We start from the raw sequence: 23,414 nt of genomic DNA on the forward strand, positions 1-23,414 counted from the left end.
GTAATGGAAATGTTCTACATTTGCACTGTACAATACAATAGCAACTAGCACGTGTAGTTACTTAGCACTTGAAATATAACTAGTGTGGCCAGGCGCGGTGGCTCAAGCCTGTAATCCCAGCACTTTGGGAGGCCGAGACGGGCAGATCACAAGGTCAGGAGATCGAGACCATCCTGGCCAACATGGTGAAACCCCGTCTCTACTAAAAATACAAAAAAAAAATTAGCGGGGCATAGTGGCGGGTGCCTGTAGTCCCAGCTACTCGGGAGGCTGAGGCAGGAGAATGGCGTGAACCCAGGAGGCAGAGCTTGCAGTGAGCCGAGATCGTGCCACTGCACTCCAGCCCGGGTGACTGAGCGAGACTCTGTCTCAAAAAAAAATAAATAAATAAAAGTAAAAAATAAAAGAAATATAACTAGTGTGACGGAGGAGCTGAACCATTTATTTTATTCTATTTAAATTAATCAAAATTTAAATCTAAACAGTCACATGTGGTTACTACATTAGACAGCACAGCCTAGGATAATAGTTACTCAATAAATACACAATAGATACTCAAATATTTGTTGAATGAATGGAAGGTAAAAAGAAATATGACTTTTTTCCTCTTTAACTTTTTATTACAGAAATTTTCAAACATCCACAAAAGTAAACAATAGCAAAATGAACCCTCTTTTACCTGTCACCAATCTGAAGGTTCTTCTGCCCTGAAATAAGAACAGTAGATACCAGCAACTCAATCTGGCTTCCAACAATGATTACATTCTTGGAAAATATGTAATTTGTATTATCCAACGTTTATGTCAAATAGCGCCTCGTAAGGTCTTTTATAAGTTATAGAGAAATTACTGTAGAATTAGATCAGGTGTATGTTGAGGGGTAAACCAGTAGGCTAATGAATGCTTGAGGCATGTTTGTGAGAACGCTAGAGAACCACATGTGCATTTTTACATCAAATACCTGACTGCTTTTTTCAACATTTTCTCCACCTTAATTTTATTAAAGTCACACTCTTAATTTTGTGACTACACAGATCTTCACTCTTGTTAGGTAACACAAATTCTTTGGGCAGGGATTTTGGTCTTACTAGCCTTTATAAAACTAGTATCTGGCATAATAAATGTTTCTGTTGTTGTTGTTAGAGACAGGGTCTCACTATATTGCCCAGGCTGGTCTTGAACTCCTGGACTCAGACAGTCCTCCTGCCTTGGCCTCCCAAAGAGCTGGGACCATAGATGTGAGCCATCGTGCCCAGACTAATAAATGTTAACTGAATAAAGTTTATAACTGTATAAAAGTGACACTTGTGAATTGTCAGAGTGCTAAAAGATACAGTAGATCTCCAATTTCCTAAAAAGATATAGATTTGAAAAGAAAATTCTCAAAGGATTTTCAAACTTGTCCAATCAGAAGGGAGTAAAATGTGTCAGAAAGAAAATCAAACCGGGAGCAAGAACACAGGTTTCAATGTCCTAATTCACTAAGTGGGTAACTCTTACAACAGTCATGTACTTCCTTCAGGCTACATTTTCTGCACCTGTAAAAAGTGAGTTTGGACTTGATGGTCTCCAAAGATGCTATCCAACTTTAAGATGATTATGCTTTATCTAGATCCACAATACATATACATTATTTTTTTTTCCACAAGTTACTGGGGTACAGGTGGTATTTGGTTACATGACTAAGTTCTTTAGTGGTGATTTGTGAGATTTTGGTGCATCTATCACCTAAGCAGTAGACACTGCACCATATTTGTAGTCTTCTATCCCTTGCCCCTCTCCCACTCTTCCCCCGCAAGTCCCCAAAGTCCACTGTATCATTCTTATGCCTTTGTGTCCTCACAGCCTAGCTCCCACATATCAGTGGGAACATATGATGTTTGCTTTCCATTCCTGAGTTACTTCACTTAGAGTAATAGTCTCCAGTCTCATCCAGGTCACTGCAAATGCTGTTAATTCATTCCTTTTTATGGCTCTGTAGTATTCCATCATATATATATACCACAGTTTCTTTATCCACTCGCTGATTGATGGGCATTTGGGTTGGCTCCATTGTTTTGCAATTGTGAACTGTGCTGCTATAAACACATGTGTGCAATTATCTTTTTCAAATAATGATTCTTTTCCTCTGGGTAGATACCCAGTAGTGAGATTGCTGGATCAAATGGTAGTTCTACTTTTAGTTTTTTAAGGAATCTCCACACTGTTTTCCACAGTGGCTGTACTAGTTAACATTGAAATCGGCAGTATAGAAGTGTTCCCTGTTCACTGCATCCACATCAGCATCTACAGTTTTTTTATTTTTTTATTATGGCCATTCTTGCAGGAGTAAGGTGGTATCGCACTGTGATTTTGATTTGCATGTCCCTGATCATTAGTGATGTTGAGCATTTTTTCATGTTTGTTGGCCATTTGTCTATCTTCTTTTGAGAATTGTCTATTCATGTCTTTAGCCCACTTTTTGATGGGATTGTTTTTTTCTTACTGATTTGAGTTTGCTGTAGATTCTGGATATCAGTCCTTTGTCAGACGTGTAGAGTGTGAAGACTTTCTCACAATACATATACATTTTTGAAGATGCCTATAAACTTCCCTTTCTTTGCTAAATCATTTTTTCTATACATTACTTTTAAAGGAGCAACACATTAATACCAAGACCTCATGCCTACTTTAGAGAAGAGGTAATGTCTCCATTTCTTGAGGAGTGCCAAATTCTATACTTGAGGCTACTAAAATACTGCTGGGATCCTGTGTTTAATTTACACTCAGTCAGCTGACACTGGGCTTATTAGTACAAAAAGGGTAATTTTGGCCACATATTTGCCTAGCAAACTCTCCAGGTACCATTTGTGTTTGAAAAAGTTTCTTCAACACTTTTAAGCCAATTCTTATCTCTTTCCTAGCTGGCCCCTTAAAATGTACTGTTTTAGGCTTTGTTCTGAGGTTTTACCTTTGTTTAAACGAAGTGGTAGTACTAAAGTCATGCTCTGATGTTTTTTAAAGCAAGAAAGCTGCAAGAAATGAGGGCCAGTCATGTGCACCTTACCTTGATGCTCCTGTTTGATGAAATTTCTAGACTTTGCATTCAAAATGTGGCTTTTGCTTCCTGTTCTGTGCAGCTTCCACAATAGTGAGCTCAAGCTAGCAACCAAATGCTAATATTGATGACATACCTGGGTCTAAACACTGACAGATATACAATGGCAGCACTACTGGTGGAAAATGTCTTAAAGAAGCAGAAACTACCATGTAGTGCCAATAAAATGCTTATACATGGTATATAAATAATCTTGCTGTTATTAAAACTGAAATTTAATTGGGTCCTGGTATTTGCTTTGAGTTGTTTTTAATACCATTACTATGCCCCAATAAACCTAATGCCATGCTATATCTTCAATCATAATTTCAATTTTAATTAATTAATTAATTTATTTATTTATTTTTGAGACAGGGTCTCACTCTGTAGCTCAGGCTAGAGTGTAGTGGTGCGATTTCGGTTCACTGTAGCTTCGACCTCCTGGTCTCAGATGATTTTCCCACCTCAGCCTCCAAGTAGCTGAGACGTAGGCAAGCGCCATCACATCCAACTCATTTTTTTTTTTTTGCATTTTTTGTAGAGATGGGGTTTCGCCATGTTGCCCAGGCTAGTCTCAAACTCCTGGACTCAAGTCATTCACCCACTTTGGCCTCCCAAAGTGCTGACATTACAGGTGTGAGCCGCCATGCCTGGCCAATTTTAAAATTTATGTACTTCATATATAAGTCCTCTCTAAAATAACTATAAATATCTATGTGTAGTTAAGTTTCATCAGACTTTTAAGAAACACTATCCAGATCTCAAACAACAGCAACATCTTAAAGTGAAACTAAAAACAAAATAGTGCCCTGAACAGAAGACGTGAGTCCAACAACTCATTCACAGAGGCAGGTTCAAATCAGACTTAAAAACATGTTATTAACCATCAGTTGAATCACTGGAAAGATACATGCCAATAGTAAGAATATCATCCTGCCAGGTTGAGCACTGTGGCTCACACCTGTAATCTTAGCACTTTGGGAGGCTAACGTGGGCAAACTGCTTGAGCCCAGGAGTTCAAGACCAGCCTGGGCAACACGGCAAAACCCTGTCTCTACAAAGAATATGAAAATCAGCTGGGTGTAGTGGTACCTGTTTATAGTCCCAGCTACTTGGGAAGCTGAGGTGGGAGGATTGCTTGAGCCCAAGAGGTCGAGGTTGCAGTGAGCTGAGATCGCACCACTGCACTCCAGCCTGGGCAACAGAGTGAGATCCTGTCTCAAAAACAAACAAACAAAATAAATAAATAAAACAAGAAGTATATTAAAAAAAAAATCGTATCACCATTAACATAAGAGTAGCTTGAGACATCTCTTATTCACACTGAGATCTAAATGCATACAATTCTGCCACATCACCTGTCCATATTAATCACTCACCAATTTAATTAAAGTCATGTCAGAAAGCCTGCCTCTTCTCTATTTCTCAACATTATCGACTTTTAATAGTTGACTGAATTAGTAATTACTTGTTTATGGCATTATCAAATGTCTTAGATACAAAAGTTCAGCATGTGGCAAGGTCAGTTATAGGCATGTCCTGATGGCAAATGAAAGAAGAAATTTAACCCATCAAAGTGGTCATCAAAAGAGCAAAATCTATTATGCCGTTCTCTAGATACTCTTGGCTAGATTCAAAGTGACAGGACAAACCAGATCAAAACTAAACAGAGCTAGAAGCAACATACAAAATCCTAATGAACCCTTAGAAATCCAGGTATTGATCTGTCAACATCTAAGCTCAATTAGTCCTTTCAGAACAAAATATCTCATGAAGTGACAAGAAACTAGTTTGCGATCTGGGATATGAAAAGAATAAAACCAGTCACTTTATACAGCTTATTGCTAAGTGCAGTTATATCACAATATGAGGATCTTGTGAGGATTAAATCAAGACACATGCCAAATACCTATCTACTTAGTCCAGGGACTGGCACGCCACTAGTGTTTAGCAAATCCTGGTCCTTCCCTGATTCTTTAAAAACTTAGGCTAATCAAGTCAAAGATCATCTGATGGTTTAAAAAAATAAAACAAAACAAAATCCCAGCACTTTGGGAGGCCGAGACGGGCGGATCACGAGGTCAGGAGATCGAGACCATCCTGGCTAACACGGTGAAACCCCGTCTCTACTAAAAAATAAAAAATAAAAAAATTAGCCGGGCGAGGTGGCGGGCGCCTGTAGTCCCAGCTACTCGGGAGGCTGAGGCAGGAGAATGGCGGGAACCCGGGAGGCGGAGCTTGCAGTGAGCTGAGATCCGGCCACTGCACTCCAGCCCGGGCGACAGAGCGAGACTCCGTCTCAAAAAAAAAAAAAAAAAAAAAAAAAGCCTTAAATGGTGATACAGACAACACATCTGAAGAGAACTAAATGTTAATAAAGTAGCAGATAGGATCACGACAATAACAAACAGACACTGAAAACATTTCCGAATGGCTCATCCTTCGTGGTCATTTACAACCTTCATGTTTTGTGAAACTGCCTTTAGGAATGCGCTTTGACAAGAAATAGGCCAAACTGTAAAGTAATTCTGTTTGGAAGTAAAATCCCGCAATGCTTTTCTGAAGCAGGTGAACAGTTTCTCTTGTAAAACCTTCACTATTGGCTATACTTCACGCTTTCAGCAATTCCAGTTTCCAAACAAACTGGTAACAAAACTATAAAGCTAATTTTTTCATTAGAATTGTTAAGTAACAAAAGTTCAATAAATCATTTGCCTTCTAAGGAAAAAAAAATTACTTTCTAACACAAAACACTTTTTCTGGTTCTATTAAAATAAAGCTTATTTATTTACAAACTGAAAACTGTAATACTACAGTGAAATCTCTTTATGGCTCAAGAATGAAATATTTAAGAAATAAAGGTATGGAAACAGCAAGACTTGGTCTAAGAAGTCCTGACATTAACTACCAGTGTTGCCATTTACTATATGATGTCAGAAGGTTACTTAACTTCTCAGGGTCTGTTTCCTCTAAGGTTCTTTTCAGCTCTAAAAACGATAAGATTATTTATGATATCAGATACTATCTTCTATGGCCCACACACACACATATGTATGTATGTACACACACATATACATACATATATACATGTACCTTTATTAAATAATACAAATATATTTTGAAAGTTATGGTAACTTAAAGCCCATTAAGAAACAAAGAATGAAAGTGTGAATGAGTATGTGTGTGTAGAGGGGGAGTGTTCTGACCCCACACATCATTCTCAGTAGTTAGGGCATTTACACAGCTTCAAGATACCTGAATTAACCAAGTAAGCCTTTAAACCCTTACAATGGAACATTAAAATTCAATGTGGCTATAATCTCTTCCTTACAAAACATGAACCCAAAGAGTCTGGCTTCAAGTATGGTTTTAAAAAGGGGGGAATGTATTATATTCACCACCCAGCTCTTCCATATATGATCACGTTAAAAAAACACACACAAATGAAAACTCACAGGCCCATTGTAATATACTGAACCACTTCTGAATGCAACACTTAGCTCAGGCTTACTACTCTGACAAATAAAGGAAAGCACTTTATGAAGCCAATTTAATTGGGAGGTGACAGAAAACATACAGCCATTTTCTTTAGCTTTATCACTGAATTGGCTTCAGCTCCAATCTCTGGCAAATCCCACTCAACAGAAGAAATTAACCAGGTCAGCAGAACAGGTGCTACCTTGTGTCTGTCAAGGGCCTGGCATCACCACAATTACTTGCACACAATGAAGCAGTAATCTTTACAGATCATCTCTCCCAGGCAGCATATCGGGGAGGGGGAGGAAAACTGAAGGGTAGGGGGAGTGGGAAGAAGAAGGGGAATGGGAAGCAAAGAGAAAAGGCAAGAAAAGAAAATGAATGTGCAGCTGCCTTGCAGCTCAGCAGATGTTGGAATGTGATGTACGAGGCTAGGATAAGCTGTCGTAGCCTGCTGCCAAAGAGCGGTAAGTGATTAAAGCCTGTACAGTTCTAAGCACCATATTTAGAATCTGCAGGGTTTCAAGACTTGCACCCATTCCTTGCTGTGCTACCAGATGTTGGCAACTGGTCCAGTTCCTACTGACTGTGCATGGATGGCAGCAGTTGGTGTAGCAGCAAAGCAATCTGGAATGCTTCCGGAGATGCTGTACATTAACAAGTGTCACCCATCATTCACCTTTACAGAAGGCTGAAACAACTCCAATTTGCTGCCACTTCCCTCTTGGGAAACAGCCAAGATAAAGTTGTGCCTGGCAGCCCCATTTGTTTCACTCAGGTGTTTCAGCTGCCTTGCTGACCTCCATTAGTTTAAGTTTTAATTTAGATTAACCCCAGCACCCCAATTAACCAGCAAGGGGAAAAGCTAAGATGTGACTAGTCATAACTCTGAAATCAGAATTTATCGAAGTTAAAATTATTAATTGGGATGAAGGGCCAATCAAGTAATGCTATTTCTTTTTAAACGGACCTCCAGGCAAAAAAAAAAAAAAAAAAAATTTCAGACTAAGGACTGCCAACAGAGGCAACTTCTCCCCAGTAATTTCAGTTTATTTTATTAAGCCTATTTAATTTATGATGCACTTTCCATCGCACAATGTACACTTCAATTAATGAGGATTGGAACATTTTTGATTGTCTCCCGTGATCTCACACAATTATACAGCATTAATATCCCATATCAGGTACTTCCTTACACACTCCAGAACAAAATAGAGTTCCTTACTCTTCTGACAAATGAATATAATAAGAGAAGAGAAAAAAAGAATCAGGACCTCTGACAGGGAACAGCTGCAGCCACACCAATCTTTTTTCCTATACCCTCTCGTCATTACTTTTAAGACTTACTTACAGCAATAATTTTATCAAACATTACAGAATGAAAAAAAAAATTAATAGAAAATCTCTTTCTCTTTTTAGGGCAAAACCAGAGGTATCCCCAACATAAAATCACTTGTTCTATATTGACTTTACATGTAATTTTCCTAAGAAGTTCTTTTCTTCATATCCATATACACAGTACAGCAGTCATGGCTAAACCCTCAACAAGCAGTTGCAAATTACTTGGCAAAAGTTAGCACATTAAAAATTTGACAGAGAAAAAAATTACCTTGATAAACAATGGGTCAACAATAACTGGTATATCACTGCTGAACAGTGTCCTCAATTCTCCACTAAGCTAGAAAGGGTACAGGCTAACACACACTCTATTAAGAAGTATAATTTATCTGGCCAGGCGCAGTGGCTCCAGTCTGTAATCCCAGCACTATGGGAGGCCATGGCGGGCAGATCATGAGGTCAGGAGATCGAGACTCTCCCGGCTAACACAGCGAAACCCCGTCTCTACTAAAAATACAAAAAATTAGCCGGGCGTGGTGAGGGGCACCTGTAGTCCCAGCTACTCCGGAGGCTGAGGCAGGAGAATGGCGTGAACCTGGGAGGCGGAGCTTGCAGTGAGCCAAGATTGCACCACTGCACTCCAGCCTGGGTAACAGAGTAAGACTCCATCTCAAAAAAAAAAAAAAAAGTGTAACTTATCAAGAGACTCAGGAATACAGGAAGTTATTTCAGTTCTCTAGAATAGCCCAAATGTTTAGTCTATCTTAACAGTCTCTGGCATCATTAAAAAGAACAGCATGCCAGCAGAAGTAATATCAGGGAAAGAAGTGGGGGAGTCTGTGAAAACATATTGAGAACTGGACTATATTTCAACTTCTAACAATTCTGTGTCTTCAAATGCACCATGCTTTTATAATCAACAGTTGCAGACAATCTCAATACATACTTAACTGACTTCAACAGGCACAAAAAGACATGAAGAACAAGATTTAACAGATAATAGAATCAGTAGTGCAATTCAAGAACTCTGGGATCCCAGTCCTCCAGCTCCATGTCCCATTCTAATAGTAATGAGACAAGAAACCAAATAACTAACAAATCCTCCATCATCAAAAATGGCTCAGAAAGAAGAACCCACTTGACTCAAAGAAAAATAAAACCTGAAACTGTTTTACAGATAATTTACACTCAAGCAACAACTAACAAAGTAGCTATAGCTGCTTTCATTTCAAAAGGAAAACATAAAATAGAAGAAAAGCAACAAATCCACAATGACACTGTAAGTCAATTTTGAACGCGGGAGTTCTAACTCACTGTCTGACTCTATCCTTCCAAAATAAGCAACTTCTTTGTTCAGAGAATTCTATAAGCTGCTTTAAAATGCTAAAACCTGATGTGTAACAAGAGAGTGTAAAAGTCTCACCTGGTGGTAAAAGTCATCATCATCAAAGATTTCTTCATCCAAGTCCTTCAGATGAGCATTGGCAGGAGCTTGAGGAAGGATCTCCTATGTCAACAATGAGTAAGAAAAGAGTGAATTCCAATAAGGTTATCTAATTAATGTAGCTACTATAAATAATATGTAGAATAGTCAAATCACTGTTTTCCTTAAGATATAAAAAGTTCTTAAAATTAAAAAACAAAAAAATCAATATAAAAACAGGCAAAAACATTAACAGGCAGTTGACGAAAAAAGAACCATAAATAAACATATGATAAATATGTATAAATTAGAATGAGAAGATACCATTTTTCACCTCTACAACTGGCAACACTTAGTACCAGAGAACACAGCTGGAGGGATTGGAAATTAATGCAGCCTTTTTGGAGGCAATTTGGCAACATCTATCAGAATTTGGTGTATTTTCTTTAACACTTCCACTTCAAAAAAATCTATCCATATATTTATACAAACACATAATAAATGTACAGGAATCTTTCCCGTAGCAGTGTTTCTAAAACTGGAGACAACAAAATATCCATTGTTTGCATAAATGACAGTGTATATTCATACAATGGAATACTTTGCGGTCATTAGGAAAAATGAGGTAGATCTCTAGGTAATGAAATGGAAAGAGTATCTAGGATTTATTAGATTTTAAAAGTTGCGAGACTTTAAATACAGTTGTAATATTTTACATATTTATACACACATAAATGTCTATCTCATTTAGTAAAAAAGCAACCATATTTTTACATATGTTTGTTATTTGCACATATATAGTTACAAAAATAGAAAAGACCCAAAAGCTTGTTACAACTATTACTTATTAACTGTAAGCTTGTTACAACTATTAAGTATTGAAAATTTCACCTCAGGAGTTACATTAACAGGCAGTTGACAAAAAAAGAAAAAAAATTTTCACCTTAGGAGTGAAACTGATTTCAGAGTAGAGAATTTTACTTTTCATTTCAAGTGGCTATAAACTAAAAAAGCATTAAGTATATATTTCTTCTATAATTAAAAAATTTTAAATGTTTCCTTTAAACAAAAAAATTTGACTATTACACTTCTGGACCCTTTCTAAAGGACCTAAATGGCAAACATTGAGCCTAAAGTACACACGTGTTTCAATACTGACATTTCTACAGAAGTGGCTTTAAAACTGAATTTTGAAAATTGGACTATGAATGCTTCCACTACCAGACTCCTGCATCAAACTCAAAATTAAGAGAAGATGACACACAGGAGCTAATAGAAGCCCCATTCTTAAAAACTCTCTCCTCTCACACACACTTAAGGTTCTCTCAGTAATCCAGTAAAGTAGTGTTGCTTTCCTTTCTCTCACTAACCTCTTATACAAACAGGTAATAGCTACAAGTTTTTCAGCTAATTAGCCTCATAAAAACTATTCCCCATAATCACTCTGCATCACAGAGTTCTTACCGGTTCCCCTGGCAAACTCTCTGGGACAGGCTGAGCTGCTGCCTCAGGTTTGCCAAGAACTCGATAGACAGAGCGCTTGGTCTGTGTCCTTCGAAGTAATCTCTCCTTGTCCATCAGAATATGATCGATCTGAGTCAAGATTGAGCGTTCAAAGGCACCAAAACCCTGCAACAACATTAAGTAGTGTCAGATAATGCAGAAAATCAGTGCTGAAGGCAGCTACATTGGTTTCTCTATCTTTCTGTGTCAGCAGAGAGATAGACAATCATTTTTTCAGGACAGACTTTCTGTAAAGGACTGAGTTTGTGAGTGGCTATAATTGTTCTTTAAAAAAAAAAGTCTTAAGCAGGTCATCTCATTTTTCTACACTCAGAGATTAACTTCTGATACTTTAATAATTATTGCTTTGAAATCCACTCCTTTAAAGTATTTGTATTTTCAGCACTTGAACACTTACGAGGCCTGAATTTTAAGAATAAAACATTCTTTCTAATAAAGTTAAAATCCCAAGTCTGAATCATATAAACCCCAGTGCCAGAAGTTCAGTAGATTTTGCTATAGAAATGAATGATTACCATTACATCATGACAACATCCATATAAATGAGCTGTAGTTCCAATTTCTTAAAACTTCAGGTTTCCACAACCTATCTTACACATACACGCATGCATACACACACTTGCCTTCCCCAGTTTTCCAGAAGCCAGTTTAGTTTTATCGTGCCATTTCTGAAGTGTGCGGTTCCTGTAGACTGTAAAGTCAGCAAAGCGCTTTGCCATGAAGCTGGGATAGTCCTCCATCTCCAGCTTCCTCTTTGCAGGGACCCTTCTTCGTTGCTGCGTCTTCTCTTCTACTAGCTCATCGTCTTCACTAGAAATCTCCTCACTAGAAAACCAGTAAGAATACTACGTCCAGTGTAAATAAACATTACTTAAATTTTAAAAAGTAGGCTCACATAAAGGACAGAGAATATTTAGGCCTTACCTGTTCTGTCTCCATTTGAAATAACACCAAGGATATGAGGATGGCTTTTGTTCTTTGAGAAATATTCATGAGATCAATCAAAAACCTGTGTAACTTTTTTTTTTCTGAGACAGTCTTGCTCTGTTACCCAGGCTGGAGTGCAGTGGCACGACCTTGGCTCACTGCAACCTCCACTTCTGGGTTCAAGCAATTCTCATGCCTCAGCCTCATGGGTAGCTGGGATTACAGGTGTGTGCAACCACGCCCGACTAATTTTTTTTGTATTTTTAGTAAAGATGGGGTTTCACTATGTTGGCCAAGCTGGTTTCAAACTCCTGGCCTCCAGTGATCCACCAGTCTCGGCCTCCCAAAGTGCTGGGAATACAGGCATGAGCCACCATGCCCAGCCTCATGTAACTTTTAAAATGAATATAAAAAGAACTAGTTTCAAAATATTTTTTAAAAGGTAAGCAAACCGTCAAAATAAATGAGGTTTTAAAAGAATTACTAGAAATGTGTATGAACCAGGCCTGTAGTATTATAGGACAGTCTTTAAAAATTAAACATACAATCATATTTCTACAACTTTAATCCCCAAATCAATAAGGGAAATGTATCTCTCTGTAACCAACTGTTAAAGAAAGATGAATAATATTAGTTGAATCAAATACAAGAGAAGCTGAATGTGAAGACAACTCAAAGCGGTAGGCAACAGAATTAGCGCTAACTTGCAGTACCATCTATGCAACTGCCATGGCAATGTGATACAACCTCCAACTATCTGCCAATTGTACTCACTGGATTACTGACCCCCATAGGTGCTCAACAAATGTGAGCTTCTTTTTTGTCCTCCCAACTAGTTCAGTAGATAAAAAAATGAAACAAAAGACAAGCTCGAGGGAAAAAAAAGCAAGCAGGTATATACAGCAGGTGTAAATAAAAAGGGGAAAATCTTCATCAAATGTAATAATTTCAGGGGGAAAAAATAATTATTTTGCTGTTTTCTGAAATTTTTCCATCTTTCACAATAACAGTTTTTATTCAAAGGAGATGGCTGTGACCAGTGACTGGACTATATGGTATGGGCACAGAATGTTTCATAAACCAACAATAATTAAGCATTAATATTTTAAAAATGTGCTTTTGGCCAAGTGAAGTGGCTCATGCTTATAATCCCAGCACTTTAGGAAGCTGAGGTAGAAGGATGGCTTGAGCCCAGGAGTTTGAGACCAGATAGGGAAACACAGCAAGACCCTGTCTCTACAAAAAAAAAAAAAAAAAAAAAAAAAGCCAGGCATGGTGGCAAGCGCCTGCAGTCTCAGCTATTTGGGAGGCTGAAGCAGGAGGACTGCTTGAGCCCAGGAGTTTGAGGCTGCAGTGAGCTGTGATCATGTCCCTGCACTCCAGCCTGGATGACAGCGTAAGATCCCATCTCTAAAAAAGAAAGTGCTTTTATCTTCTAATTCCAATAGATCTAAAGAGAAGGCAAGTCTTTTGTCTAAGACCACAAAGCACATCAGGTACAACTAAATATAAAAATCTAAAATCTAATCACCAACTTACATGCCATCCTGACCACCAGTGAAATACAAGAGACTCTATTTTACTAACATTAATATCTGCCTGAAGATAACTTGGCTTTCTCCTTCATAAATGATGGGAAACTATCCAAATGAAAAGAAAATAAGCAACTCCATGGTTCTGTTCTCTTACCTTCCCGCACTGGGCTTTGTCCCATCTACTAGATATCTAGTGTCTGGGTACTGGAAAAGCAACTCTTCCTGAAGATCTACCAATGACCTCAACAATGCTTTAAGTGCCTTGTGACCTAGGAAATAAAAGACAGAGAAAGGACAATTAATTATCTACAATTTTCCTAAGTAGGTGATGCCTATAATTCATGACTCCTGAGCAATTCTGGCTGTGGAGAGTGAAGGGGAGGTGCAGGATACACACAGAAACTAAATACTCTCTGAAATATTCCCAAATGGAAATAACAACGTTGCCGACCTCACAGGATTGTTGTGAGGAACATGCAAGATCATGCATGTAAGGTGCTTAGAAAAGTGTCTGCAAATAGTGAGAGTCCAATACATTGTCAGCTCTTAAATGTATTAAGTTTGACAAACTCCTCCCCCACCTCTCATTATAACCATTAATTTGTTCCGTTGGTGTTAAGTTTCTTAGGTATCTTCCTACAGGTTACCCGCTGACCTCCTGGACTATTCCTTATCAGTCAGCTCCTTGAGCACTTCCTTCTTTTCTCCTAAAGAGTAGGACTTTGTCTAGCCATCCCCACCACCATCACCTTCCGCTTTGCCCCCAGGAGATCTCATGTGCCTCTGGTTTGAGCTGCCACATCCTTCACTCTCTCAACTCATATCCTTATGGAAAAGTTCCTGTTCACATATGAAAACCCAAGCTAATGACTTCCTATTTGCAGTACTGAATTGTATGTTAAAAATTTGGGCATTGAGAATATATTCTCACCTGTTCTCCTTGGAGCCAGTAAGATGCATCTATAATACAGCTGGTCAAGATAAAGTATATAGTCTATGGATAAAAACTTTTAGAATAAAAACTGGTCGGCTGGGGGCTGTGGCTCATGCCTATAATCCCAACACTTTGGGAGGCCAAGATGGGTGGATCACAAGGTCAGGAATTTGAGACCAGCCTAGCCAACATGGTGAAACCCCGTCTCTACTTAAAAAAAACACAAAAAAATTAGCTGGGGGTGGTGGTGGATGGTTGTAACCCTAGCTACTTGGGAAGCTGAGGCTGGAGAATTGCTTGAACCCAGGAGGCAGAGGTTGCAGTGAGCCAAGATCACACCACTGCACTCTGGCCTGAACGACAGAGCAAGATTCTGTCTGGAAAAAAACAAAACAAAACAAAACAAAAAAACGCTGGTCCTCGGGGAGGACTGCTTGAGTCCAGGAGTTTCAAGACCAGCCTGGGCAACATAGTGAGACCCCGGCTCTAAACAAAAAAACAAACAAAAAAAAATTTAGCCAGGCATGGGCCCTGAGGTGGGAAGATCGCTTGAGCCCAGGAGGTTGAGGCTGCAGTGAGCAGTGATCACGGCACTTTAGCCTGAGCAACAGAGTGAAGGTGAGACCCTGTTTCAAAAAAAAAACCACACACACAGAACAAACCTCATCCTCAGCCAGGGCCAGTGCTTGTGCCTGTAATCTCAGAACTTTGGAGGCCAGGTGCAATGGCTCATGCCTATAATCCCAGCACTTTGGGAGGCGGAGGCGGGTGGATCACCTGAGGTCAGGAGATCGAGACCAGCCTGGCCAACATGGCAAAACCCCACCTCTACTAAAAGTACAAAAATTAGCTGGGCATGGTGGTGTATGCCTGTAATCCCAGCTACTTGGAAGGCTAAGGCTGGAGAATCGCTTGAACCTGGGAGGCGGAAGTTGCAGAGAGCTGAGATCATGCCACTTTACTCCAGCCTGGGCAACAGAGTGAGACTCTGTCTCAAAAAACAAAGACGAAACAAACAAAAAAAAAACTTTGGGAGGCCGGGACAGGATGATTGCTTGGGCACAGGAGTTTGAGTCCAGCCTGGTACCACAGTAAGACTCTGGCTCTACAAAAATTTTTTTTAAACTAGCTGGTTTTGGTGGTGTGCACTGTAGTCCCAACTACTTGGGAGGCTGAGATGGGAGGATTGCTGGAGCCCAGGAGTTTGAAGTTACAGTGAACTATGATTATGCCACTACACTCCAGCCTGGGCAACAGAGCAAGACGCTGTCTCCAAAATCCCCCCGACAAAAAACAAAACGGGTCCTCTGACAACAGAATTCTTACCTCCTCTATCAGAATAACACTACTTAAGGGGCTAACTAGACACAGAGTCACCATTTATGTGTTGAAAGCACTCAGACATCTCTCCTATAATCAAACTCTCACATTTCCAGTGACTGCCAGAAAATCTTCATGTAGTTGTTCCATCACTCCTTCACACATACTGTGTCAGAAACAGAACTTTTGTTTTCCTACCTAATACTCTCCCTGTCTGAATCTCTGCGTTGTTTAATGTGTTTTCATAGATCACTCACATTTGGGTGCTCTCATTCTAGAAGTTTAATTGGTTGCTGAATTCTGTGTTTTCCATTCTTACTGTTGCTAATAATTGCCCATTTATCTCTGGCCATGCTTCTATCACTCCTTCCGTCTTTCATTTACGTAACTTTAGTCTCACAAGCATCCCTACTTCCATTCAACAATCCCGATATTCGTATATTTACATTTCACACAAACTGCAGCCCACACAAACTTAGGTTAAATGATTTTTTTTTTTTTTTGAGACGGAGTCTTGCTCTGTGGCCCAGGCTGGAGTGCAGTGGCCGGATCTCAGCTCACTGCAAGCTCCGCCTCCCGGGTTACGCCATTCTCCTGCCTCAGCCTCCCGAGTAGCTGGGACTACAGGCACCCGCCACCTCGCCCGGCTAGTTTTTTGTATTTTTAGTAGAGACGGGGGTTTCACCGTGTTAGCCAGGATGGTCTCGATCTCCTGACCTTGTGATCCGCCCATCTCGGCCTCCCAAAGTGCTGGGATTACAGGCTTGAGCCACCGCGCCCGGCCAGGTTAAATGATTTTTATGTCTTATTCTTTTCCGCTTCTACTCTGTCCAGCATGAGCAGCCTTCTCACTAGTTTATATCCCAACTTTTTCCATCAATAGGCCACCAATACATGAGTTAGATAAGTTCTCCATATATTTCATACTACAGCATTCTATTTCAGGGTCAGGCCTGGGAACCAACCTACCTGAGAGAACCATCTCAGACTAGTCAGAAGGAACTCAATGGTCCAATAACTTCTTTGCATTCCTTCAAATAATCTGCATATAAAACTACATAAATATGACAGCCTTGTTTAAAATAAGGTCTTTGATTACATCATTTCTAAATTCTGTAATCCTTTATAATCTGCATATCATACCACTTGGGAGAATTTGTAACACATAACTATCACCTAAAAAACTCAAAATGCCTTTGTTCCAAATCAAGATTCTCAACCAGTTGCTCTCTATCTCAAGAAAAAAATCAGTCCGGGAACAGTGGCTCACACCTGTAATCCCAGCACTTTGGGAGGATGAGGCGGGCAAATCACTTGAGGTCAGGAGTTCAAGACCTGCCTGGTCAACATGGTGAAACCCCGTCTCTACTAAAAATACAAAAAAATCAGCCAGGTGTGGGGGCGCACGCCTGTAGTCTTAGCTACTCGGGAGGCTGAGATAGGAGAATCACTTGGACCCGTGAGGTGGAGGTTGCGGTGAGCCGAGACTGCACCACTGCACTCCAGTCTGGGCAACAGAGTGAGACTCCGTCTCGAAAACAAAAACCAAAAAAACTAAGGCCTGATGTGGTGGCTGACACCTGTAATCACAGCACTCTGGGAGGTTGAGGTGGGCGAACTGCTTGAGACCAGGAGTTCAAGACCAGCCCAGACAATGTAGCGAGACCCTGTCTCTACAAAAAAAAAATACAAAAATTAGCCAGGTATGGCAGTGTACACCAGTAGTCCTAGCTACTTGGGAGGCTGAGGTGGGAGGATCCCTTGAGCCTGGGAGGTCGAGGCTGCAGTGAGCTGTGATCACGCCACTATACTCCAGCTCAGGTGATAGAACAAGACCCTGTCTCTAACAATAAAATTTTTAAAAATTAAAAAAAAGAAACACTAAAAAAACTTTTCCTAGAAGGAACTTTGAAATAATCAGGCTAAGTGAAATAAGTCAGTTGCAAAAGGAAAAACACTGTATAATTCCACATGAGGTACTTAAAATAGTTAAATTCATAGAGACAGAAAGTCCAGTAGTAGTTACTAGGGGCTGAGATGAGGGGAAATGGGGAATTATTGTTTAATGGATACAGAGTTTCAGTTTGGGATCATGAAAAGGTTCTGGAGGTGGGTGGTGGTGATGGTTGTACAACAATGTGAATATCCTTAATGACAATGAACTGTCCACTTAAAATGATAAGCTTTATTAAAAAAAAAACCACCTGGACCAGGCGTGGTGGCTCACGCCTGTAATCCCAGTACTTTGGGAGGCCGAGGCAGGCGGTCACCAGGTCAGGAGATGGAGACCATCCTGACTAACACGGTGAAACCCCATCTCTACTAAAAATACAAAAAATTAGCCAGGTGTGGTGGCACATGCCTGTAGTCCTAGCTGCTCGGGAGGCTGAGGTGGAAGGATCGCTTGAACCCAGGACAGGGAGGTTGCAGTGAGCCAAGATCATGCCACTGCACTCCAGCCTGGACAACAGAGCAAGGGTCTGTCTGAAGGAAAAAAAAAAAAAAAAAAAAAAAAAACACTAAAAAAATCCCAAAACCAAAATATAATAAATAATCCTACCATCCCAGTTCATCTTTGTATAGAAAAGAGCTTTCTATAATCCTTCAAACTGAGCCTACTCAAAAACAAACAAACAAAAAACAAAAAAAAACAACAAAAAAGAGGAAAAACAATGGAATATTATTCAGACTTAAAAAGGAAAAAAATTCTGACATGCTGCAACATGAATAAACCTTGAGGACATTATGCTAAGTAAAATAAGCCAGTTAGGAAAAGACAAATACTATTTCCAATATACGAAGTACCTATGGTAGTCAAAACCACAGAGAGAAAAGCAGAATGGTGGTTACCAGAGGTTGGAGAAAGAGGCAAATGGGGAGTTGTTGTGTAATGGGTTGAGTTTCAGTTTTGCAAGATGAAAAAGTTCTGGAAATTGGTTGTACAACAATGTGAATATATTTAACACTATTAAACTGTACACTTAAAAATGGTTAGTATAGTAAATTTTGTTATATGTTGTGTACCACACAAAAAAAATTGAGGCTGGTTACTGTGGCTCATGCCTGTAAACCCAACACTTTGGGAGGCCAAAAGGGAGGATCATTTGAACCCAGGAGTTTGAGACCTGCCTATATAACACAGTGAGACCTTGACTGTACCCCCCCCAAAAAAGAAGAAGAAGAAGAAAATCAGCCAGGCGTGGTGGCACATGCTGATAGTCCCTGATACTTGGGAGGCTGAGGTGGGAGGATTGTTTGAGCCCAGAAGTTCAAGGCTGCAGTGACCCACGATCATCCCATTGCACTCAAGTATGGGTAACGAAGCAAGACCCTGTCTCAAAAAAGAAAAAGAAAAAATTAAAAGAACAAGAAGAGCAAAGCATCTGGCCCTTACTTCCTATAAGTACCACGTGTCCATGACATAAAAAATAAAATCAAGATCCACCCAGAGAATAAGCTGCAAAGCAGCCTACATTATTTATAGCTACTTGTCCTCAACATACAAGTCAGAATTTGACTCTAACATGTAGCATACTCAAGAATTGTGAAAGTGTCCAACAAAAGACTACAACTTTTAAGGGCCACTTTCAAGTAGCTACACGAGCCTTTTTATTTTGGTCAAGTCAGTTTTTTAAAAATCCATTGCAGATATATTAGGCAGCATATCAATCCAACAAGAAAGCAGAGAGCCAATATCAGTAAATCAAAGTGTGCCTTTCTGTTAATACTCTCTCATATGTTCTCATTTTATACACCCCTTCACTCAGTCAGAAAGTAGCCCTGAAGTATTTAGGCTCCATTCAGGGATAGCACTACCATGCATCAAAGTGTCAAGAGACCTGCCAGAGATGAAATCTGCAAATCTGTGCTTCTAACCACCAAAAAAAAAAAAAAGAAGTTTATCAAAGTAAATGTCACCAGTGGCCCAATACCTGGACAACTTCCTATAAAGAGATTTAGAAGACAGAAGGCAATTCTTATTTCTTTGCAATATTAGGGCTGCATTTCCTCCTAGATGGCATGTAAAATCTGAGACAATGAGACAATCCTTTGCTGCAGGTGGTAGGCCTCCTCCAAGCCAGAGCAGACAAGAGTGAGGGAAAGACTCTCTCCCGGAGGCTCAAATCCAACAATGAATTCTTCCCAGCCAAAACAAACAAATAAACACCAATTTTTAAAAATTCTCTCTATTATTCACACAGGACTGAATTATAGTTGTTCAACCCTGTGAATAACAAACAGAATGAATCAACAGTTTCTAATTCATCTCTAATTTTTCTCCCAATTATTACAAGAGTTTAAAGTTAAGAAAAGCAGCAAAGATTCATATACTTTCTTCCCTCTCCCTCTTGGCACATGGCCACAAAACAAATGGATACTGTCAAGAACATATATGCTTATTTTACCCTACATGGTCCATTTCCAAAGGTCTTTCCCTTAAGAGGAGATTAAGAAGGACATATGCTTCATCATATTACCAAGATTTAACCTAAGCATCTGGCCACCAGCTTTAGGAATAATTTTCAGTAGAGAATAAATGTAAACAGTACTTTACTGGGGGTTAGGGGCCCTGTATTTTAACTGACATTGTCACTAACTAGTCATGTTATGTTGAATGGACCCATTTAATCTCTCTGAGTGCCAATTTTCTCATTTATAAAACGTGAAAGCCTTTGCTTGTTGATCTCACAGAATAAGGTAAAAATAGTAACTGTGTTATTATATATTAAGGCATTTTAGAATTTTTTAAATGCTGTAAAAACAAGGCATATTACTATCAAAAATCATATTTTACATGGTAAAAATCTTAAGCTCTGGTTGTACTAGGATTGGACAGTATTCACAGACTCCTACATTAGGTATTCATTTATATGCTACCCATATGCAAGCATTCTATATATAAAATGTCACCAATCTAAAAACCATTTTCACATAACAGCTTTATTTTTTTCCCTGATTCATCTAGGCTGTGAACATAAACAAAACTATAAGTGAGGAACAAGTTTGGGCATTGACACACAGTTCATTAATTAGATTATAAACCAATAAGTATAATTTCTGGAAATGGCGTGAAGTGAGAACAGGAAGAGTAAGTATATAAAGTAAATAAAGTTTACCTTATCAGTTTTTAAATATCTATACAGTTGTTTTAAAATAAATATACAAACATTACAATTATTTATGTACAAGTACACATAAACTCCCACATTCGTATTACCCCAGATAAATACATTGAATTGGAATTTACAGATTACAAGAGCATTTTTTTCTCCTCTAAAAGTAACTCTAGAACTAGAGCTAAACTATAGGTCAAAATGACACACGATATATTGGCCTGAGAACAATACTTTTCATTCAAATCCACACAAGCCTGCCACTTGCACTAGTCATCCCCGGCAATTAATCCCCCAAGAAAGACGTTTGATTAAATCTTTTCAAGCAAATCCTTTGCTTTGCTTTTGTTAGTTCACTTCTTGTCAACATCTATTAAAATATGCCTTTAATTCTCCCACAATCTTAAAAAACACCGATTCCACTGTCTTCAACTTTAATCAACTGTATGGCCGGCATTTTTCATTTCATAATAATGTGCTGCTTGGAATTCAAGAGGCAGGCTCAGCATCAATCATCTGGTAAGAATTTTTCCACTGCAATAAATATGCAAATGAGGAGAGCCAGTCAGTCGTATTTCAGGCCCGACTTGCTAGTGTTTTAAAAAAGACACAAATTTATTAATTGCCGGTGGCCAGAGGAATCCTATTACTTTGGGCATTGATTACAAAGCTGTGTGAGTGATTATTGTGCAACTCGCAGGCTACCCAGGCATGAGGAAAAATTATTAAAGCAAGGCAGAGATTATCAACTCAGAATAACAATAAGCCTTAACATTTAGGCCCTAACTTCTTCAACAAAGAATTGCACGAAGGCTCCACTGTATCATAATTCCGAATTCTGTCAGTATTACTGTTTGGGCTTGTTCTATATTCCCCAAGCAGAATGGCGTTACCAGTAAGACAGAGGACTGCAGGTTACAAATTCCTCAACATCAACCATTTGGAGAAGTTGCTATCATTTCCAACATATGGCCAACTAGAATTTTTAGATATCCAAGTATATATACACATACACAGGTATGCGTGTATATATATTCAGATTTAGATAAATGTGTGTGCTATTATGAGGACCATGGTTTTAACTGGAATAGTGTGAGGACTTCTGGCCCAGTATGCTGGTGAGTTCTGTAGACTAAAAGTAGTCCACAGATTATTTTATGGTGCAAAATAACCACAAGAATAACTTCAAAGCAGAGCGTAGAGACTTATATTCTAAAATCATGAAGGCTAAGCCAAAAGCAGACGTGGGTTTTCGTATCTCAGAGGGCACCACAGCAGAAGGCGTGCGATCTATGGAGGAGTCTACAGAGGAAACAACTTGATAGGCTAATTCTGAATGCAAAGTGTTTTTGTGAGAAACATTCAACCCAAGATATATTAAATCAAATAAGAAAGAGGACTCAGTGGACAAAACTTATTTTTTTCTCTTAAGAGAATGATGTGGGGAATTGGGGGAGTAAGTAGAAGTTGAAATAGGGGAGAGATGAAGAGACATATGATAAAATATATGTTGGGTGAGTCTCCTCATAGAAAGAAACAAAAAGAAAAAAAATTCTTACCATTTTACATTACTGCCACACTAAGTAACATGATAGATAGTGTGCATTTGAGTTCTGTGGAGGGACATCCCACTCAAGCTGTAATTTCTGACCAGGCATGAATTTATAAGGAAGGGAAAAGAACTGCAGAATTTCTTAGGTTTCCCTGAATACTCTCTCAAATACCTTGATGAAGTATGTCAATAAATCCTTAAAAAGCCCTATAGGACACAGCAATCTAGCTGATCAATGTACTTCCTGAAATCTACTACAGTTACCTTCCACTTCACAGTTCCTAGACCACCTCCATCGCTACTGAGCACTTTGTCAAAAAGGAAAATTTACTCTCCCCCTTTAAACAGAAAAGAGTAAATGTTCAGAATATGAGGTACTTAAAAACCAAGTTTATTTACAAGTACTGTAATTGTTTAAACTGTCTTACAGTAGTTACTCAGGGAGACTGGGGATACTTTCATTTTTATTTGATATACTTTTGAACTGTTTGAATATTTTATAAGCATGTATTACTCTTATAATTTAAAAATTTTATTAAAATTTAAAATAAACTGTGAAGAAAGGAAACTTATTAAAAATAAAATTAGAACCACAATCCAAGTAACCCCCTCTGATTTTTAAGAAGTCTGACTCTTTCATATTATAACATCTTTAAAAAAACAGCCTCTGCTGTGGCGAAACTGTCTCTAACCAAATGCCCACAAATTCTCTCTATATAGTATGAGTCTGGAAAAAACTGATGAAAATGGAGATTCAGAAAATACCTTTCTAAAACAGAGATTCCATGCAGAATTAATTAGTCCTCTCTCAGGATCCTTCATATCGTTACAACACTTACCCATTTTGTACTGTGAGTCTGATTTCACCACCTTAAAGCTGCTTCAGGGCAGCTTCAGCCTGTCATCCAGCATCCAACACATCACCTGGGCCATAAAAGGTATTCTACAAATGTTTTCTTCATTTAGAGAGATGTTGCCTAAGTCGCACGGCAGAATATGATCACACTGCCACTTCCAAATCTAAATGCTGACAAGCAAACAAAATGTAGACTACATACTTCCTAACTTTAATATCAACTATGTATCTTCAACAAACTGACCTTTTGTTAAGTAAGTAAACAACATTTTCTTTATTTTAATATGCCAACTATAAGACAATCGGGCTATTATCTTATAGTGTCTCAAAGCCATTTTG

General features: G+C 38.9%; 1 protein-coding gene across 1 annotated transcript in view; it reads right to left on the reverse strand.

Moving 5' to 3' along the window:
• Window positions 1-23,414, reverse strand: part of AATF (apoptosis antagonizing transcription factor) — a 112,049-nt gene that overhangs the window by 57,429 nt on the left and 31,206 nt on the right. The window contains exons 5-8 of the mRNA XM_025361764.1: window positions 13,454-13,568; window positions 11,461-11,662; window positions 10,778-10,942; window positions 9,314-9,397 (exon numbers count right to left, since the gene is read on the reverse strand). Of these exons, the coding sequence (XP_025217549.1) occupies window positions 9,314-9,397; window positions 10,778-10,942; window positions 11,461-11,662; window positions 13,454-13,568 (566 nt within the window). The remainder of the gene's footprint in view (window positions 1-9,313; window positions 9,398-10,777; window positions 10,943-11,460; window positions 11,663-13,453; window positions 13,569-23,414) is intronic.

The sequence above is a fragment of the Theropithecus gelada genome, chromosome 16 (assembly GCF_003255815.1).
Source record: "Theropithecus gelada isolate Dixy chromosome 16, Tgel_1.0, whole genome shotgun sequence".
In the NCBI taxonomy this organism is placed as follows: domain Eukaryota; kingdom Metazoa; phylum Chordata; class Mammalia; order Primates; family Cercopithecidae; genus Theropithecus; species Theropithecus gelada.